This window comes from Polistes fuscatus, unplaced genomic scaffold (assembly GCF_010416935.1).
Source record: "Polistes fuscatus isolate 324 unplaced genomic scaffold, CU_Pfus_HIC Scaffold12, whole genome shotgun sequence".
NCBI classification, from domain to species: Eukaryota; Metazoa; Arthropoda; class Insecta; order Hymenoptera; family Vespidae; genus Polistes; species Polistes fuscatus.
The window spans coordinates 6,655,901-6,674,408 of NW_025113020.1; the positions used below are offsets into that span (position 1 = coordinate 6,655,901).

Consider the following 18,508-nt stretch of genomic DNA (forward strand, 5'->3'; position numbering starts at 1 on the left):
TCGGCTCGGTTCAGGGTATTAGAATTTTCTTCGAAAACTTGGTATATTTTATTTCACGTTGATTATTTCGTTTCTTTTTTTTCCGTTGGTTTAATACTTCTGTGTCGAGGTCATCGAACGATGCACCTGTCTGCAACCTCTCTCTCCCCATCGTTGGTCGGGTCTTTTAAGAAGCAAATTTATTCTCGTTCCCGTGCCGAGATCATCGTTGTCATCGACGACACGTGCAAGTTAATTTCTTTAAGGATATTGCTGGGAAGTTACTTTGCAACTTTGTTAAGTTTAACAACGTAAAATAAATATGTCAGGGTGTACCCTCGCCAGGGCGGGTGGTACAAGAGGGCCTGAAATTTTTTTAGGCGAAACCAAAAATTACAACCGGTATGGAAATATAAAAATTCATGATTTAAATTTCGTATATAGAATATTATTTACATGGGGTTTATATTGTTAAATATAACAAACTCGTATAATCAAATATTTGTGTAAACATAGTTAAAATTGAAATAATTTTCAATGTATGAGTGGAAATATCAAAAAGTAAAATTTGTATCGTTGATATTACAGAAAAATCGTACGTTCTTCTTTTCTCTTGACGCCATCTTTCTTTAGATATAACATATACATATACATATACATATACATATACATATACATATACATATATCTTTCTTCTATTTCTCCTTTTATCCAAAGCTCGAGGAATAGTTTGCGGTGAAACTACGGGCGCGAGGAATTTTTATGACGAAAGTAAAGCGAAACGGTCCATAAAACCGGCCAACCACGATTCCATCTCTCTTCAGACTCGCTCGAAAATCGCATAAAGTTCGCAACAAACTTCCTCATCCCAATGGCGTAGAGAGAATCTCACGTAGACTCACCTACACATTTATATATTTCTACCACTTCACACATCTATATACACACCCACCCACCACCCCCTTCTCATCCAACCCCCCAATACATCCCCCCCCTCGATGCTTTAACACATAGAAGAACTGCATACACACAAATTCAGAACATCTCAACACATATTGCATCTACATTTACATATACAGACATATATGTGTGAGTGTACGTGTTCCTTTCAACCCTTAGGCTCCCTTTTCCTGCTTCCTGTTTCTATAATACTTCTTTCTCTCTCTTTTTTTTTTTTTATCTTTTTCTTTTCCACATTTCTCTCCACTTTTAAACTCTTCGTATAATATAAAAAGATAAAAAGAATGGTAAGCTAACAAACGATGGTATCTGGAGGATCGGAGGGTAGACGTTTTACAGCTGCCGATGTTATAGCAGTAACGTTCGATAAATTTTAAAGCCGAACTGTTCAACCTTCCATACTTATTATCCCATCATTCTACTTCTAACAAACGTAACTATCCCAATATCAATTTTTCCCCTAATTTAACAGTGATACGAATATCAATAATTTATGACGAAAAAGTTACAGAACAAAATGTCCCTCTCCTAATTCATTTTTTATCAAATATTATTTGATCAAATTAATGCGAAAAAATGTTTCTTTTTTTTATATTATTATTAGACATTACGAAAGAAAGTTTTTTAAGGTCGAAAGTAGTCTGGGGTTCTGCTGCCTGCCACTGATGTACTCTGCTCAGTTTTCTTTGCTGAGTTATAACGAGGGTTAGAGAGAAAGAGACTGTACACCGGTTATAAATATAATTCATCGAATATACAGAAAGAGAGGGAGAGAGAGAGGGGGAGAGGGTGGGGAAGGACTGGGGTGGGGGAAAGAGTGCGTAGAGTCACCGAAAGACAGTTTGAGAATTTTCGCGTGCGTGACGTGCACCTGCCGTGTCATTTAAGAAAGAGAACTATCCTAATACCGGTCTGGCTCGTTCTCCCTGTAATTTCTTCAAAGCAATGTGGAATACTGCGTTCCTTTGTGCATTCCTAGTCAATAGCGTAGCCAAAGAAAAGAAATTTTCAATAATATTTCAGACACGTTAATATATTTTTGTTATAATATTTTGTTTTTATAATGCAATTTTTATTTATTTTTTCATTGAAATGAATTATATCAAAGTTTTGTGGAAAGATGTAACAAAGGTTTAATGTTCCTTGCAATTGTTGTTTAAAAAGAATAAGATGAAGATGATGAAGAAGAAAAAATGAGAAGTGGGGCTTGTTGGAACGATAGGTTGAAGCTTTTTTCATGCGTGAAAGAACGCACCAACGAGATTTGCGTGGCCAAGGGCCATAAAGCCCTACTGCATAAGCTAGCTTCTTCTTATGCAGAAAAAGAGAAAAAGAGAAAGAGAGAGAGAGAGAATTCGCGTTATACGTTCGTGAAAGTCTATGCGAGAATGAGTCTACGAGTGTATTCACGTGAGAGCCACGAACTATAGCTGTATACATATACCGGGTGATCCCAATAATTACTAACGTCATATTATTATCATAAAAACATATTTATATGCATATAAATGCACTTGTAATAATACATTTCGTTAAAGAAAGGATAAAATATTGATGACCTTGAACTGATAATTGACTGCACATTATGGATAACCAGTGACACAATCTCAGAATTATCAAGATTAACTTTGCGTTTATACATTTAAATGATACACTTCATTCCATATTTGAATTAGTATAATATTAAACAGTTGTAATGAATATAGTTTCATCTTAAAAAAAAGGTTAAATTTTCTAACGAATAAGAATTGATATTATTCTATCATTAGATATGATACACCCCAAGGGCCCCAATTGAAGTTTAGTATTAAACAGTGTTGTACTGAATATAATCTGAAGAAAAAGTAGAAAAACATGTTAAATGATTGGGATATTTGTGATGGGTAAGAGTTTATTGGATCACTCGGTATACATTAACATTACATAGTAGTAGTGTATAGTGTCGATGGTGGTAGTGAAGCGGCGAACCCATTAGCGTGGATCATAAAGGTCCTCAACCTAGTGAGTCACTGCGGGTTAATAATTACTGCCGAGGACCATACTGCTTCTCTTTACTCTCCACTCTTCTCTTCTCTTCTCTTCTCTTCTTGGATCTCTTTCTTCTTCTTCTTTACCTCATCCAACATTCGCAAATGCATTCAAAGTACCATAGGACTCTACTTCTCTTTCGATACGCGTGTGTATGTGTCTATGTATGTAGTAATATACACGTGATTGTGGTATATAATCAAAGAAATATTCCGAGGACCGGAATTTCCTTAATTACCACCACTTCAATCCCTAAAATTGATCTGCTTTTTGGTTAATGAGATATTATTGATCCATTCCTATTCGTTTTTTACTAATTCCCATCGTCAAGGAAATTTTTAAGGAATGGATTTGGGTAAGTGTATTTATCAAAAGTGGCTAAATTGAATGATTCCAATTCGACGATGCATTGGAATGCATAAAATAGATGGAATAATTATCAAAATGGTACAATAATAACCAAATGTCACGCGACCAAGTGGTAGACCGCATCAAAAAGCACTAATAATAATAATCATAATAATGGTAATAATAAAGTAATTAATATAATGATTATAATACTACGTTTTTTGAACTGAAATAAAATCAATATATGACAATTTTCATATTAATTATTATTAAAATGAAATTCATCGGGACTCATTTTAAATGATCGGGTTTTAAATATGGAGAATTCACTGTTATTACTTTTAATTTCGCTTAACATTACTTTATAATTATTACGATGAATATTATTTTGTTTATTATTCGGTGGAATATAAGATTGATTATTTTCAATGTGTCCGGTAATGAAAAATATTATTTTTTGAGCAATGATCGGTCAATTGATCGATTATAATATAAATATAGGTTAGGTTTAGAGTCAAGTAGCCATATTGAATTTGACTCTAACACGAAGCTCGCGGGTTAGCACTTTTCAAAGAGCAGTGCGTGGGCCGAGTTAACGGTAAAGTCTCTACTGGGAGATGAGAAGCATGGCGAGGAGGTGAAAGGGCCGGGAAGAGGTAAAAGTACCGTGATCCAAGTCCGATCTTAACCATAGTCACGTTTCATTGGACTCAGTGTACGAGAAACCAAAGCCGTTTCTTAGTTGCAAATGAATTTTTCATCGATAATTGAACGGATTTATATTTTATATTACGAAAAGATAATGTTTTAGAGTGAAAGAATAAGAAGAACAAAATTCTAGAGTAAAATGACATACATAAATCTAAGGTTAATCAAAGAAAATAGTACAATTAATCAGTTAATTGACTCGCATATATACTTGGACTAATCATATCGTTCGATCGATCAGGCTTAGTTTAGCCTATAAAAATTGGTTAACAATTGTCCAATAATAGAATACCTAAATGTCTGGACCGGTCATCTCGAGAGGACAATAATATTTAATTCTCAAGTACTACGAGGTCAAGATTTCCGATTGAACGATCAGACCCCGATCGTGTTGTCTCATCCAAGATTTCTTTGTTACTTTTATTATTTTATTACTTTCTACTTATCTCGAAATATTTGTATTCGATAAAAATGTCCGGGGATATCGATATGATCAAAATCGATTAGAAGAAGGAGTAACCGAAGGAGATCGTAGAAAATAATGAGTAACCGGTTGGATCTAAAATTTGTCCCCGTCATTCCTGAAGAGAATCTGCACGCATGTGCGGAATGGTCTGCGGAATAATGTGCGGCCGTGTTGTAAACCATCCGCGACCACTGATGGACGTGGACCGCGTGATCGGCATAATGAACGCTGATCATTGCCTCGACTATCTGGTTCGCCCACTCGCTCATCGAGAACGACACTTTACCCCTCACCTATCTATCTGCCATCATCCTCCCCACGTCACTCCTCACCCAATACCACTATCCCATCCCAGCCCACCCCTCGATCCTCACCTAACCCTGTCACCCAACACGATGCATCATCGTCGTTTCTGTCTGTCCCTCCCGTCTCTTTCTCTTCTCGTCGGTCATGATAACGAGATGACCTCGGAATAAAATTGGCTCGTTCGTTCAATGGCATCAGAAATCGAGCTATCAACGTTTATTGATGTACACCTATTTTTATGAGATCAGTCCAATCGTTCGATTGATAAAATACGATTTGTTGTGTCAAAGTAAATGGGATTTTGTTCGGTCTAAATTTGTTTTTTGTTTTTTTTTACTTTCTTTTTAAGTTGATTTACATTGAATCGGTAATCGTTGAACTGTTGAAATTCCTACAAATGTTTGCACAATTATCCTATTAAACGATAGAAAGCAATTGGGTATTTATGAAAACAAAAAAAAAGTGTTTAACGTTACAAGCTTGCAGTGTACGTAAAATAAATTTATTATCTAAACATCAATACAATTCTCTATCGAAATATAAAATCAATGTACTTTAAATACTTAACAGAAAACGAAATGACATACTTTTTCATTTGAACAAATGGATGTGGTGTAGTATCATCGATGTTAATGGGCCGACCCACTGATTCAGATACACTCGTTTTTACTTTCAACATTGGCGTATGCGCGTTATTTCAAACCGCAAAGCAAAGCAAAGCAAAGCAAAGTAAAGCAAAGCAAAGCAGAACAGAACAGAGTAGAGCAGATCAGAAGAGAACAAAGTAGATAGGAGTTCTCTTCTTCTTTTTCTATTATGGAATGCAAAAAACAGGATAATAACGTTACCCGACAGCTCTTGTTACGTTATCGACATTTTACGAGCGAACGACAAACAAACACGCTGGTTGGTTGGTTGGTTGGTTGGTTGGTACCATTCGTTGATTCTTACGAAGGCGAGTGACCGCAAGAAAGAAAGTCTCCCGGAAAGCACAGTGTTATTCGTTCCGTAACGAGAAACGACACGAGGCTAACCTCTCTTTCTCTTATTCTGCAGTATCAAAGATACAACAGCAACACACACACCACTACTCTACTGCAATTCTTGTCACGAGAACAGTCATCGAACGGTGGCAAGGTAACCCAAGCGAAACCGTAACGCTTCGTCCTCGAACAACACAAACGATCCGCGAAACTACTCAATTTTTTTTCCTTTTTTCTTGCTCCTGTTTTTTTTTCCCTTCATCATTCCTATCGTCATAGTCTTCCACCAAGGATTTCGCAATCCGATTTGTTCGAATATTTTGTCCGCGTCTGTTAACTTCCTTTTTTGATATATTGGACAATTGTTTTTTTTTTCAACAAATTCTCGACAATTTATCAAATTGACGTTTCGAAGCATCGGATCGATACTTGAAAATGGACGAAAAAAATATGGGATCATTTTTGGCGAACGTGATTTATTCCCCCCCCCCCTCCCGTTTCATGTTAAACGTGTCATTTATCATTGTCCCGGACAATGAACTCGTATACGTAATTAACATATGCTATTAACGTCACTGATTTACGCAATAATACGTTCGATGAATGCTCCGATTCTATTGGGTGTCATAAAAAATAAATGAGTTATAATTGTTTGTTTTTCTACAAGAATTTATTACACTGTTACGAAACAATTTTTCTTATCTTAGAATGACTCATAGAAATATTCGAAATATTTCGTCGAAACTTTTCTTACAATCGAAATGATGTTGCGCGTTGCGTTAAATTTCGATCCTCGATTGGATAGAAATTCGTTTCTACAAATCCAGATTTTGTAGGGTGCATGTGTCATATCCTGTCCATTTTTTTCATAATTTTGACGAAATGTTTAGGGTCACTGTCATGGTGGGAATAAAAATTGTTCACAACATCAGCCAAGTTTGATGTTTTCAACAATGTTTTGGACGCTTTAAAGATAAGCCTTTAAGATGACTAGGACAGTGACGAGATTTTCCAATGAAGAATAAAAAAAAAGAAGAAGAAAAAGAAGAATAAAAAAAAAAAAACCCCGAGGAGTTCTAGATTCGACCTTGTGCTCGAATGCTAGTTTCCGTAGCCACAGTCAATGATTATCTCTATCTTTTTCTTTTAACCTCTTTGCTAGCATCGAAGAGGTCGGACTTGCATAAGCGTTAAATCGTGGTCGTTACATAGCAAGTGCCCTGGAGCCTCAGAGTACGCAATTGGACGTATTTGGAGCAGAATAACAGTGCGGCGTTGGTTCGTGATCGCCTTCTTTCCAGGAGAAGGAAACAAAATTGGCTACACTCTCCTCGTACGATTCCACCCGAATCGGGCTAAGAGGTTCGACAAAAAAAAAAGAAGAAAAAGAAAAGGAAAGGAAAAAAGGAAAATAAGGATAAGGTATCTCACGTTTAGGAATCATATTAGGATTATCATTTTATTGTCTGCGGTTTATCAAATATGTACATAAATTTGTGCAGGGTTCCCATCAGTATGAGTTGTCATATACTTCTCGAATACAAACGAGAGAGAGAGAAGACGCGTCTCCTCTTTTGATTTATATTATTTTTTGTCAAGGGAATAAAATTCAGGATTAAATTAAAGGGAAGATAATTTAGCGATGAATTCGTAGATAGAGGAACGGAGGGGGGTAGGTGGGACGATGCAGCATCCATTCCATCGAGCTTGGCAACAAACTACTACTACCACAACCATCATCGCATTACTTTCGCTAGAATAAATAAACCACTCAAGGAAAGCGCGATCTGGTTTGGCGTGTACGCCTGTATTTCACTCAGTGCCGCGTTCTTAAGTGCAAACAAACAGGCTGGCTAAAGAAACCGATGAACGTAAGTTAAGCTAGCTGTTCAATTTCATCGGTCCTGGTACACGAAGACATACCAACCGTACATACGTGTAATAATCTTTTCACTGTGAAATAGGTAGGACGAGATTGGAGAAATTTCGTTTATATGTTCTTCTTCGAAGAATCCCATGAGAAACGTGGCAGTAGCAACAACTGAGGAAGAACGTTTCAAACTTTCTTACTATCGATAATATTCAACGACGAGCGCGGTGTATTCAAAACGTTTGCTTTCTTTCGCGATTATACAAAAGTATAATACTCTTTGAAAGAATCTTTTTCAATTGGACAGTATAAGGAAGGAAGGAAGGAAGGAAGGAAGGAAGGAAGGTAATCATCAGAGTCGACTAAGAAACTTGTCGAGTTAATCGTTCCTTCGAAACCTGCTTATTATCCCTACCAAAAAGATTCTTGTAGAATACTGATTTCTATAGAGTCGGAAAGATCCTATGCACGTAAACTAAAAGTCAGAGTACGACTCCTTTAGATTCCCTGCTTTGTAGTCTCGATAATGACCGTTAATAGCATATTCCTGAGATGTCCTAAATTGTCTAAATTTGTATGTAGTGAATGGGAAGTAAGAAGAAAATCTAAGGACTCACCGAATCATCCTGTCGTGACGTTCCCTTTCAAGAAGTTCCTCTGGAGTGGGGGGTTGAACGGGTCCGAGCATACCAGGGGGTAATGGCGGATATCTCGGTGGCCTCCAAAGCATCTCGGTAGCGACGGCAGGATGGTGATGTCCAGGTACAGGATTTTGATAGACCGGGGGGCCCGCCGTTGCAGCAGCTACTGTTGCAGAACTGCTCCCGGCACTCGGTGGAGCCTGAGGATGTGCCATCAGTAGAGAGGTATGTTGCACGCTCTGAACGTGCCAGACTCTGGCCGGCGTAGCCGCCGCGTTAGGCGTCGAAGAGCTCGTAGTCTCCTCGACGCTAAGCGCCGAACTCCTGCTGCCGCTCCTCTCGTCACCCGAGCCCGCACTCCTCAGGGAACTTACCCCGCTGTCGGAGCCGCTGTCCCCATATGCACCTGCAGCACCACTCGCCGCACCACCACCACCACCACCACCACCACCACCAACAGCAACACCACCACCGCCGACGACACCGACCGCACCCCTAACGCCGATCGCACCACCGAGGACGCCAGTTCCATGTATACCGGCCCCGGTCTCCACCTCCATGAGGCCGGACTCATCGCCGCCTCTCGTTGCGTGGGACTGTTGTTGCACCTCGAGTAGGCTCACCGAGCTTAAATTATGATGATGCTGCTGGTGAAGCTGTTGCGGACTGCTAGCTAATTGTTGTCTGTGCTGACTTCCAGTTGATTGTTGTTGTTGTTGGTGATAGAGAGGATGATGGATTACCGGACTATCGGCCGAATATCGTTGCTGCTGGTGATGATACGCCGGATGATGGTGATAGGATTGCTGTTGCTGTTGGTGCGCTTGTTGTTGTTGCTGTCCCTGCGGTTGGTGCTGTTGTAGGTGTTGCTGCTGTTGGTGTTGTTGCTGCTGATGATGGTGATGGTGGTGGTGTTGCTGCTGCTGTTGTTGGTGTTGTTGTTGAACCTGCTGCTGTTGAGTCTGTTGCTGTTGTTGCGGCTGTTGCTGTTGCTGCTGCTGCTGTTGCTGTTGTTGTTGTTGTTGCTGCTGCTGCTGCTGCTGTTGCTGGTGGTGATGTTGTTGTTGTTGCTGATGGTGGTACTGGTGGTGATGATGATGATGATGGCCGGCGACCGGCGGTGGAGGCTTGTTTAATTTTTCGGCTAGAATGACAGGGCTCTCGTTGTGCCGACTACGTTCTTGCTCCCGTTGCTGTTCGAGGAGCAAATTGTTGTTCTGCCTCCCAGCGCCGCCGCCACCGCTGCTAAGTGGACTCAGCCTCTCCAGCACGGAGCCTGAGTCCTGACTACTCGACTCCAGCAGCTCGACGACCGACTCGACGCTAGCACTACCCACGCTATCTTCCGTGCCTAGCTCGGCGTTGTTCGGCACGGTTCTTCGAGGGGATCGTTGTGCCCCACGATCCTCACCCTTACCTTCCTCCTCTTCCTTCTCTTCTTTCCTTTCCTTTTTGCAATCGTTTTTCCGTCTTTCCTCGCCGTCCTTCCTCTTGGATTCCTCCTCTGCCTCGGCCCCAGCCTCGGCTTCTCCACCCTCGCTTCCCCCTCCTCCTCCTCCTTCCCCCTCCCCTTCGACAAAACCCTTCGCCACAGCCTTCGATCGTCCCGGAGACGTCGTCGTCGTCGTCGTCGTCGACCTGGACGATCTCGGCGACAACTTTAACGACTTACTTTCAAAGCTATCGGCCACCTCCTCCTCCTTCTTCTTCTTCCTACTCTTCTCGAAATCCGAATCAACGAGAGAGCCATTCACGACAATTGACTCATCCGGAACGTTCTTATTCTTCTGCTGTGCATCTAACGTGATCTCGGGATTCTCCGAAGTAACCTTACCCCCAGGATCGAGTCTATCCAAAGGTGGGGGCTCCGGTTCCTGATCTCGTTCTCTCGACTGACTTTCCTTGTCTTCCTCGGACTTGTCCAACCGTCTTTTTACACCCTCGCGTTCGCCCTCTTCCTCCTCCGCCTCCCCCTCTTGCTCCTCCCGTCTCTCTTCTTCTCTGGTGTTCTGCTGTTCGACCGGATCAACACGATCCACCAAAGATTCTTCCGAGTTCTTCGACTTACGATGATCCGATCTTAGCTTTCGACCAATCGGACTTGTTTTCAGTCTTTTCGATAGGGGATCGTTGTGTTCGCGTTTATCTTCTTCTTCCGTATGTTCGGATTCTTCTTCTTCTTCTTCCTCTTCTTCTTCTTCTTCTTCTGATTTATTACTACTAAGACGTTCTTCTTCTTCTTCCTCCTCCTCTTCTTCCTCTTCTTCTTCTTCTCCTCCTCCTCCTCCTTTAGTTTCGTTGATCTTAACTACGCTACGCCGACGATCTAATTCTTCGTTATCCTTCTTTCCCTTTTGCACGCACGGTCTCAATTTCCTTCTAACAGTTCGTTTCGTTACACTTTCCAATAAACTGCGTAACGTAACCGCACGTTTTCGTAACTTCGTCGCGCTACCCGAACCACTGTTTGTTTCTTCCAACGTCGAACGCGATATGCGATTGCCAAATCTACCCGCCGAGGGTCCCTTGTTTTCCCGATCCTCTTGTCTCGTTGACGACAACACAGGCTCGTTATCCTTTTCTGTTTTGTTAACACCTTCGCTTATTCGTCTTCTACGATTGTTCCTTGTAGTACTTTTATCTGAAAAAAAGAAAAAAACCATTTCCCTAAGTGTTAGAATTTTTAAACAATAAGATTCAACCAACGGGATGCAATTCTTAACCGATGTCCTAACAACAGTAATAGTTCAAACATTTTCTTTGGGTTACCGCACACGAGACGCATTTCAAAGTATACCAAAATCTAATACAATTCCACGTTAATGCTAACCAAACTTCTACCACCTCTCCCAATGCTATCGTAACCAAAATCATCATACAACTAAATCCTATTCTATTCTCGTGAATTAAGGAATTACAAAATCCAATTTAAGATTACGAACAAATATTAAACTGTGAAATCAACGATGACGAAACAATCGACGTAATATAATAAAGTAACTTCCTCGTTAAGAAATCCCAGACGTCTGTTAGTCTCCGGTAAAGGCACGCGAGCAACGTGCCTCGTCATTTCTAACCGCGATCTCGGTGACCTCGATTGGAAGTAACGTTGGCAGAGCATGATTCAGGATTTAGTAGTAAAGGATCAATGCACACATCCAACGGGATGAGATTGGGAGATTGGGTTGAGGATAGTGAGGAGGGTTGAGTGGGAGGGAGCAGATTAACGTTGGTATATGCTTCAGTTTCCGGTCCTCGTTGGACACACACACACACACATAGAAAGAGAGAGAGAGAGGTTCAAGGGGTCTACGACTAACCCAGTAGATACATGACTGTAGCATGGGAACGATTTACAACCATACACGCAATACACGCATTCTAGGGTCTCGAGGAAAGGCAGTAGAAAGAGAGGAGTGGACGGTGAGGGGTTTAGAGGGGAGTAGGGTAAGGGAGTAAAAGAGAGAGAGAGAGATGCAGCAAGCGAGGGCGGGGCAGACAGGTAGAAAGAGGAAGAGAGAAGGAAATAGGGAGACTGAGAGGAGAGGGATTTATTGCTCAGGATTTACTGTTATTACCCGGAGGGGGAGAAGCACTCCAACGGGCAACGCCGTTGCATACGTGGGGTGCGTTTATCCGATGAGGATACACCGAGTATTTGCGCGTGCGTCTGTTACACTGTATACGCGTCCGTGTATTCCTCTGTTTAAAGGTATGCGTAAAGTGTTTGAGCTTATGTATGAGTTGCTGGATACATTTGTGCAGGCTTTCGACGTACGACGAGGACGAGGACGACGACTACGACGACGATGAACGTCCACACGCGACTGCGCTTACAACTTCGATGCTATCCGCAACGACCATCCAACTGTTTCCTAGGATATGTGTGCTTTGTCGTCCTGTTCAGTTCAGTACTGTTCTGTTCTGTTCTGTTCTGTACTGTTCTGTTCTGTTCTGTTCTATCTTTCTCTCTCTCTCTCTTCTGCATACGCGAACAGGCACAGACAGTCATCTGGTATCCTCTTCTCTCCTCAACCCGTTTCGCATGCGTAGCATCCTATCTAATTGAACGGCGCCATTGCAGCTCATTCCGCATTCTTACACGAATGCCTTGGCTGGCGTTGTTTGCCTTGCATTTAACCCGATCGAATGAAACGTTGTCTCGTCAAACTAGACAATCATATTGTCCGCCACACTTTTATTTATTTGTTTTATACTTTATTTTATTGAATTCTTTTTGATCGTTTCATTAAATGCAGTATTGTAAATTGATTCTATCGATCGATATTGTATTTCTCGACGAGTGTTGCGGGATTTGATGATTCTATAACGACCTTGAAATAATATTTCATTTAATTATCGTTATATAATAATTAGAGTTGTTATTTTAATGAAACTTGACGTTGCAGCTAACTTCAACATGTAATTTCAGTTTCTAGTTGGAAATATTTAATTAGGTGTTGTGTTAATGTATAATTAGGATGTTAAAATATGAAATAAAGGGTCATAGGTAAAATGGAAGAACATTTTCATCAATCGAAGTTTCTCTATGGGTAAAGTTTCCAAATACTCTGTGTGTCTGTGTGTGTGTGTGTGTGTTCAGTAACGTAACACGTCCCCAGACCCATAGTGGTTTAGACGAACGGAAACGGTTTCTGCACCGAGGCTATGGTGCTTTGGCAATTAGGGTAATGAATTAAGTGTATTCGGTGGGAAGAAGAAGAAGAAGAAGAAGAATAAGAATAAGAAGAATAAGAAGAAGAAGAGAACTGAACAAGGGGGGAACGGGGTTCTCGCGCATGCAACGTCGCGTCGTTTATCGAATCTACTCTCGAAATGGGTGGAATGGGATGATGGTAAACTCGATCAAACTATCGATTGCACTTTCCCAAATGTTTCCTGGTTACCTTGCGCGAGTTCACTTTAAATTGGTCACCCCTTGAAACCTCTACTACTCTCATTAACTACCAAATGGTGATGATGTTGCTTGCTTTGAAGTTTAACTGTTCAGGTATTTATCCTTTTGTCGAAATACAAAATGATATTGCATTAAACCAGAGAAATTAGATTTTATTTATCAATATCTACGATGTCCTTTATTATATTCCATTAAAATATCATCGATTCATTTGATAAAACTGATCTTTCAATTGTTACACAGTTTAAATTCGATTGAAAATGATTCTCACATTTTGAAACGAATCGTAATCCCTGGGCAGAGGAGGGAACTGATGACAAATGAATCATTTATGACAATGTTAAACGAAAACTATCGCAGTCCATGAGAAATGAACCTACTCGATCGATACCAAACGAGGATATTCGTCAAAAGAAGGTTCCCGTTGGTCCCCTCTGTGTAACTGGGATTCCAATGGAATAGAATTTTTTCGTGTTGAGCTGTTACAAAACGATCGGACTATTAATAGAAATGTGTATACTCTCGACGAATAGATGAATCGAACGTAGTCATTAACCAGAAGAGATCACAATTGGCTAATAAGAAAACTGTTGTTGTATATTCCATCGCGACAAACAATGCCAGAACACGCAGGAGTTTGGTCACTAGCCAGAATTTGGTTAAAACATTAACGGGATGGTTCTAACGCATTCACCGTACTCTTCTGATCTTGCATCATCGAATTAACATTAGTTTCGTTTTATAAACAATCGTGTAAAACCATGAAATATCGTTTGTCTAGCGGTTTTAAACTAGTATTTAGAAAAATGTAATTATCATAAATGAATGTGGTCAAGAAATGAAATAAGAATTTATATACGATAACGGATGATGTTTGTAATGTATCAAAGATTAATTAGGGTCGGTGTTACGACCTAAAATAGGATAAAAAAAAATATATATATATATATGTTATGTTAGATAAATGGCATCTCTTGCGGTGAACCAGAGTCGTCAGGTTTTGATAGTGGTAGAGATACGATAACGAGAATCTAAACTCGTCGAGTGAATGAACGACGACGACGAGTTGGCTAACGCAAAAGACACTGTTCATGGACACACGAAATGCGGTGTCTCTTTTGGCATGGCGTCTCGTCTTCCATGCTTATTTTAGAGTCAGTCTATTTCTGCTTGATGGCCTCCTCTCACTCTTAGCTCTATCTTTCTCTTATTCTTTCTCGCATCTTCTTTCATTTTCTTTTTTCTTCTTCTTCTTCTTCTTCTTCTTCGAAAACCTAAACGGAGATAGAGAGAGAGAAAGAGTCCAACGGTCTCCCACGTTTTCGGTTTCGTTTCGTTGATAAGTTCCTCTCTTTCTTTTAAAATTACCAACGAAAATACGACGGTCGAAAGAAATATGAAAGAAACGGTAGAGTGGGAAAAGAAAAAATAAAAAAAGAAAATATAAATGTGAGGAGGAGAGGAGTAGAAGTAGGAGTAGGAGAAGAGGAAAATAAAAATGGAGGACAGTTAGGTGGAAGAAGAAGTCACGTGGTTGACGCACGAGTTAAGAAAAATGGCGATTACTCGAGCAGATTCGGGACGAGGTTGAACCACTCTCGGCGAGGGTGGTTGAAATAAAAGTCTTGGACACTGGCCAGATTTTGTTTCTTTTTCTTTCTTTTTCTACAAAATCATTTTCTTCTTCTTTCCTCGCGGGTCTTTCCTTTTTTCTTTTTCTTTTTTTCTTTCTTCTTCATCTCTTCGGCAAAGACAGCAGCAGCAGCAGCAGCACCAACGGTAACAGTAGCACCAGGCCTCATGCCAAGAGTAACTCACTCACACACACACGGACAAACGTACACATATTGTAGATCAGGATAGGAGTTTAGAGTGTGCCTAATTTACTCGTAAAACTACTGTCGTTGATTTTGACGGAAGTTTGATCGAGCTGACGAAGCTCGAAAGCTCGTTCGAATTCTTAAGAAGGAAACGTCGTACCTACGCGTTTGGCACGAAGCTCCAATTCAATTCTGGCATGGTATTTTTCCAACGATTCTTTACTCAACATGGGAATATAATATTTTGTTCTTATTCATCCACGAGGAATATCAAAGAAGTTAGACTAATTAATAAAACATTAAAAACAACGAAGAATATTTTTGTGGAATGGCGAGGACCCATTCGTTCGAATGATTTCGATCGAGTGCAATTCAAATGTGACCTAGAAGCATGGGAATAAAATTAATCGACCTTGAAATAATGACGTTGGAAAAAGTACAAGAACTATAATGGATTATTGTAAAAATGTGGATCCCCCATAACGACGTTGAAGGATTTTCTTCGAAGATACGGTTTGGAAAAGAAACGAGAAAAATTGAATTAGGTCGTTCGATAAGAATTTCACCTAGGCCATCAATTTTTCTTAGCGTCATTTTCAACATGTTCGCTTTTCTTATCCGATAAAAGACACAGTGTAAACTGGACGGAAAGGAACAGTTGTAGGGTTTCATAAATCTTTGAACTATACAAAATTTTTGTAACATAAATTAAAACACAGAACTGGTCCCCGACAATCGGGGAACATCGGAAAAGCATTTGGAAAAAAATAGGAGACACTAATGGGAAATTTTCCCATAAAAGAATAGGATCAAAACAGTGGCCAAGTCAATAAATTACAAAAAAAAAAGAAAAAGCCATTACGAATTAGGATAGAAAGGGACAGGTGTTGGATATCTAAAATCTGTGAACTATTCAAGGATTTGAATGGCAAAAGTTTGACCCAAAATTATTTTCAAACATTAGCGGTATGGGATTAAAAGGAAAAAGACGAATGTGAACCTTCCCATAAAAGGGAAGAACAAGGAATACGAAACGAGGAGGAGGAGGAGGAGGAAGAAGAAGGAGAGGGGGAGGAACAGACCTTGCTGAAGCTTGGAGCAACATCGTAAAGATACAATAGAAGGCGTGCGCAGCTGTGCTCAGACGTCTGAGAGCAGGCCACCGTAGCAGAACTGAACCGTCTGATGTATGAGAGAGAGAGAGAGAGAAAGACAAAGATCATCTTTTTCTTGGTTCCGCCTATACCTCTCAGTCACTCACTTAAACTCCCGCCTCGAGAAGAGATGTTACGAGGTCGAAGGGACCCCCAACAAAAAAAAAAAATGAACAAGGAGAAAAAAAAGAAGCCAAGGGGATCACGTATGGTCGACATATGACGAATTCCATTCCCTGCTACGAGATCTAATTTCTTCTATTACATTTTTCTTTTTATTCTCGAAAAAAAAAAACAAAAAAAAAGGAACTAATAACAATTATATAACCTCAAAACAACATAAATCATTTTTATTCGTATCGATATAAAACACGCGTTGAGTATATATAGAAATATCAGAATACGGATATCGGTAAATGTAAGAGAGCTTTTTTTATCGACTTACTTCGTGCCGTTAATTTGAAATCGCTGCATTTCCCGCGCATCGCAAATACCGACTAACTTCAGGGCGTATCGTTTCAGTCGATGCGCGCGCATCCTAACGAAATTCACTCTCATCTATTTTTCTTCTTTATTAGTATAACCTCAAAAAAAAGAAAGAAAAGAAAAAAAACAGTATAACATACTCGGTGCATATAAAATATGTTATGTGTGCCCTTTGAATTGGATTGACGAAAATGAAACTTTATCATACGTCCTTGTCTTTATCAGTGACGTATTTATCATAATGAGCGAGTGATGGGGAGGAGGAAGAGTGGAGGGGGGGGATAGGTCGTCGCTTAACGTTTTAAATTGCGATAAAAATACCTATTACGAGAAGACTAACGAGAATGCATGCGTTGCTAGGTTGAAAAGGGACGACGTAGGTAGTAGGAAAGGTGGCGGGAAAAGGGGGGGGGCGGGGGGTGGGGTAAAGGGGGAAGGCAAGCGTAATAACCAAGAGAGAAAAGGGAACCCTAGGTGTAAGCTGTTTCGACGAGCTGGCATTCAAGCTTTATCGGTCGTAAACACGCGAGTAATTATCGTAGCCGGCCATCTTGTTTCTGTGCACAAGAGGCACGTCACATCCGGTCACTGACCATTCAATCGTTGCGATCCAGACTGCGGACGACTCGCGGACGGCTACGGGCTACGGCTAATAAATAATTCAGAAACAATGGAGACACCTATTTCTTCTCTCCCCCCCTAGCCCCCTAGCCCCCTCCTACTCCTCCGCAGAAACGTGTCCACTATTTTATTTGTTTCTTTCTTACTTTCTTGGCTGGTTGGTTGGTTGGTTGGTTGGTTGGTTAGTCGTCTTTTTTTTTCTTTCTTCTTTCTTTCTTTTTTTTTTTTATATCTTTTTACAACGTGTTCGAGCTGGGAAAGAAAGAGAAGGAACGAAACCAGTGTTCGAAGTGACAACCAAGCGAAAGCCGTTAACCCCCTTTAACCCGCGGATTTACTCAATGGAGAAACGTGATTTAATGGGCACCATAACACCATCATACCAAGCATATTATACACTTTGTGTTGTATCCTCAATTCTTGGGTTCAAGGCTTTCAAAGGCAAATCATATTTCGCAAGAGACATATATACACACGCACATATACATATGTACACAGAGACTTCGGAGAAATGAAATGAAACGAGAAATGAAACGAAACGTCGTCGTCAAACTGTTGAAAGTAAAAGTACGAAAACAGATTGTATTACATTCCCGTGAGTTATAAATTGGTTAAGACGAATATTTCATAACGAAATTCTAATTCTAATGAAGTAACTGATTCTAAACAATCGCTAGTTAATTCATTTCAATAGATTTCATTTGAAATATGGTCAATTATTTCACGGTTAGTTAAGAACCAACTAAACTTGTCAATTGACGGGGGCCTGGCTCGCTCGAGTAATACGGAAGACATTACTATTATGTTCTTCATATTATTTACTCGATTAAAATAACCTATAATAAAATGTGTAAACGAGCTGACCAAACAGTGTGACCATTCAAACGTAATATACATTTATAATACGTACATCCCGTTTGCAAAAGTTATTTTATCATTTGAAATAGTTCTCAGGTAGTATCGATTTTCAAAAGTCAAAACCGATTGCAAGGTCATCGTTTATTTTTTTAAATTGCAAATCCACAACATTTCTTTCTCAATTCTAGCAGCATCGCTGCGTAAGTTAAAAAGATTGATTAAAAAAAAAGAAAGAATCTGTATGAAGGTTTCTCGAACAGTATCATCTTTCAATGACCTTGATACAATAAACGAGCACCCAAACAGGAATCTCGAGCATATCTTCTCGATTACATTTCGAGCTTCAGTGTAACTCGAAGAGT

The 18,508-nt window shown here is 40.0% G+C and overlaps 1 protein-coding gene across 1 annotated transcript in view; it reads right to left on the reverse strand.

The window, feature by feature from the left end:
- The window catches only part of LOC122513374 (serine/arginine repetitive matrix protein 2), a 205,319-nt gene that overhangs the window by 70,990 nt on the left and 115,821 nt on the right, over nucleotides 1–18,508 (reverse strand). Inside the window, 1 exon segment of the mRNA XM_043629696.1 lies at nucleotides 8,266–10,930. Within this exon segment, the coding sequence (XP_043485631.1) occupies nucleotides 8,266–10,930 (2,665 nt within the window).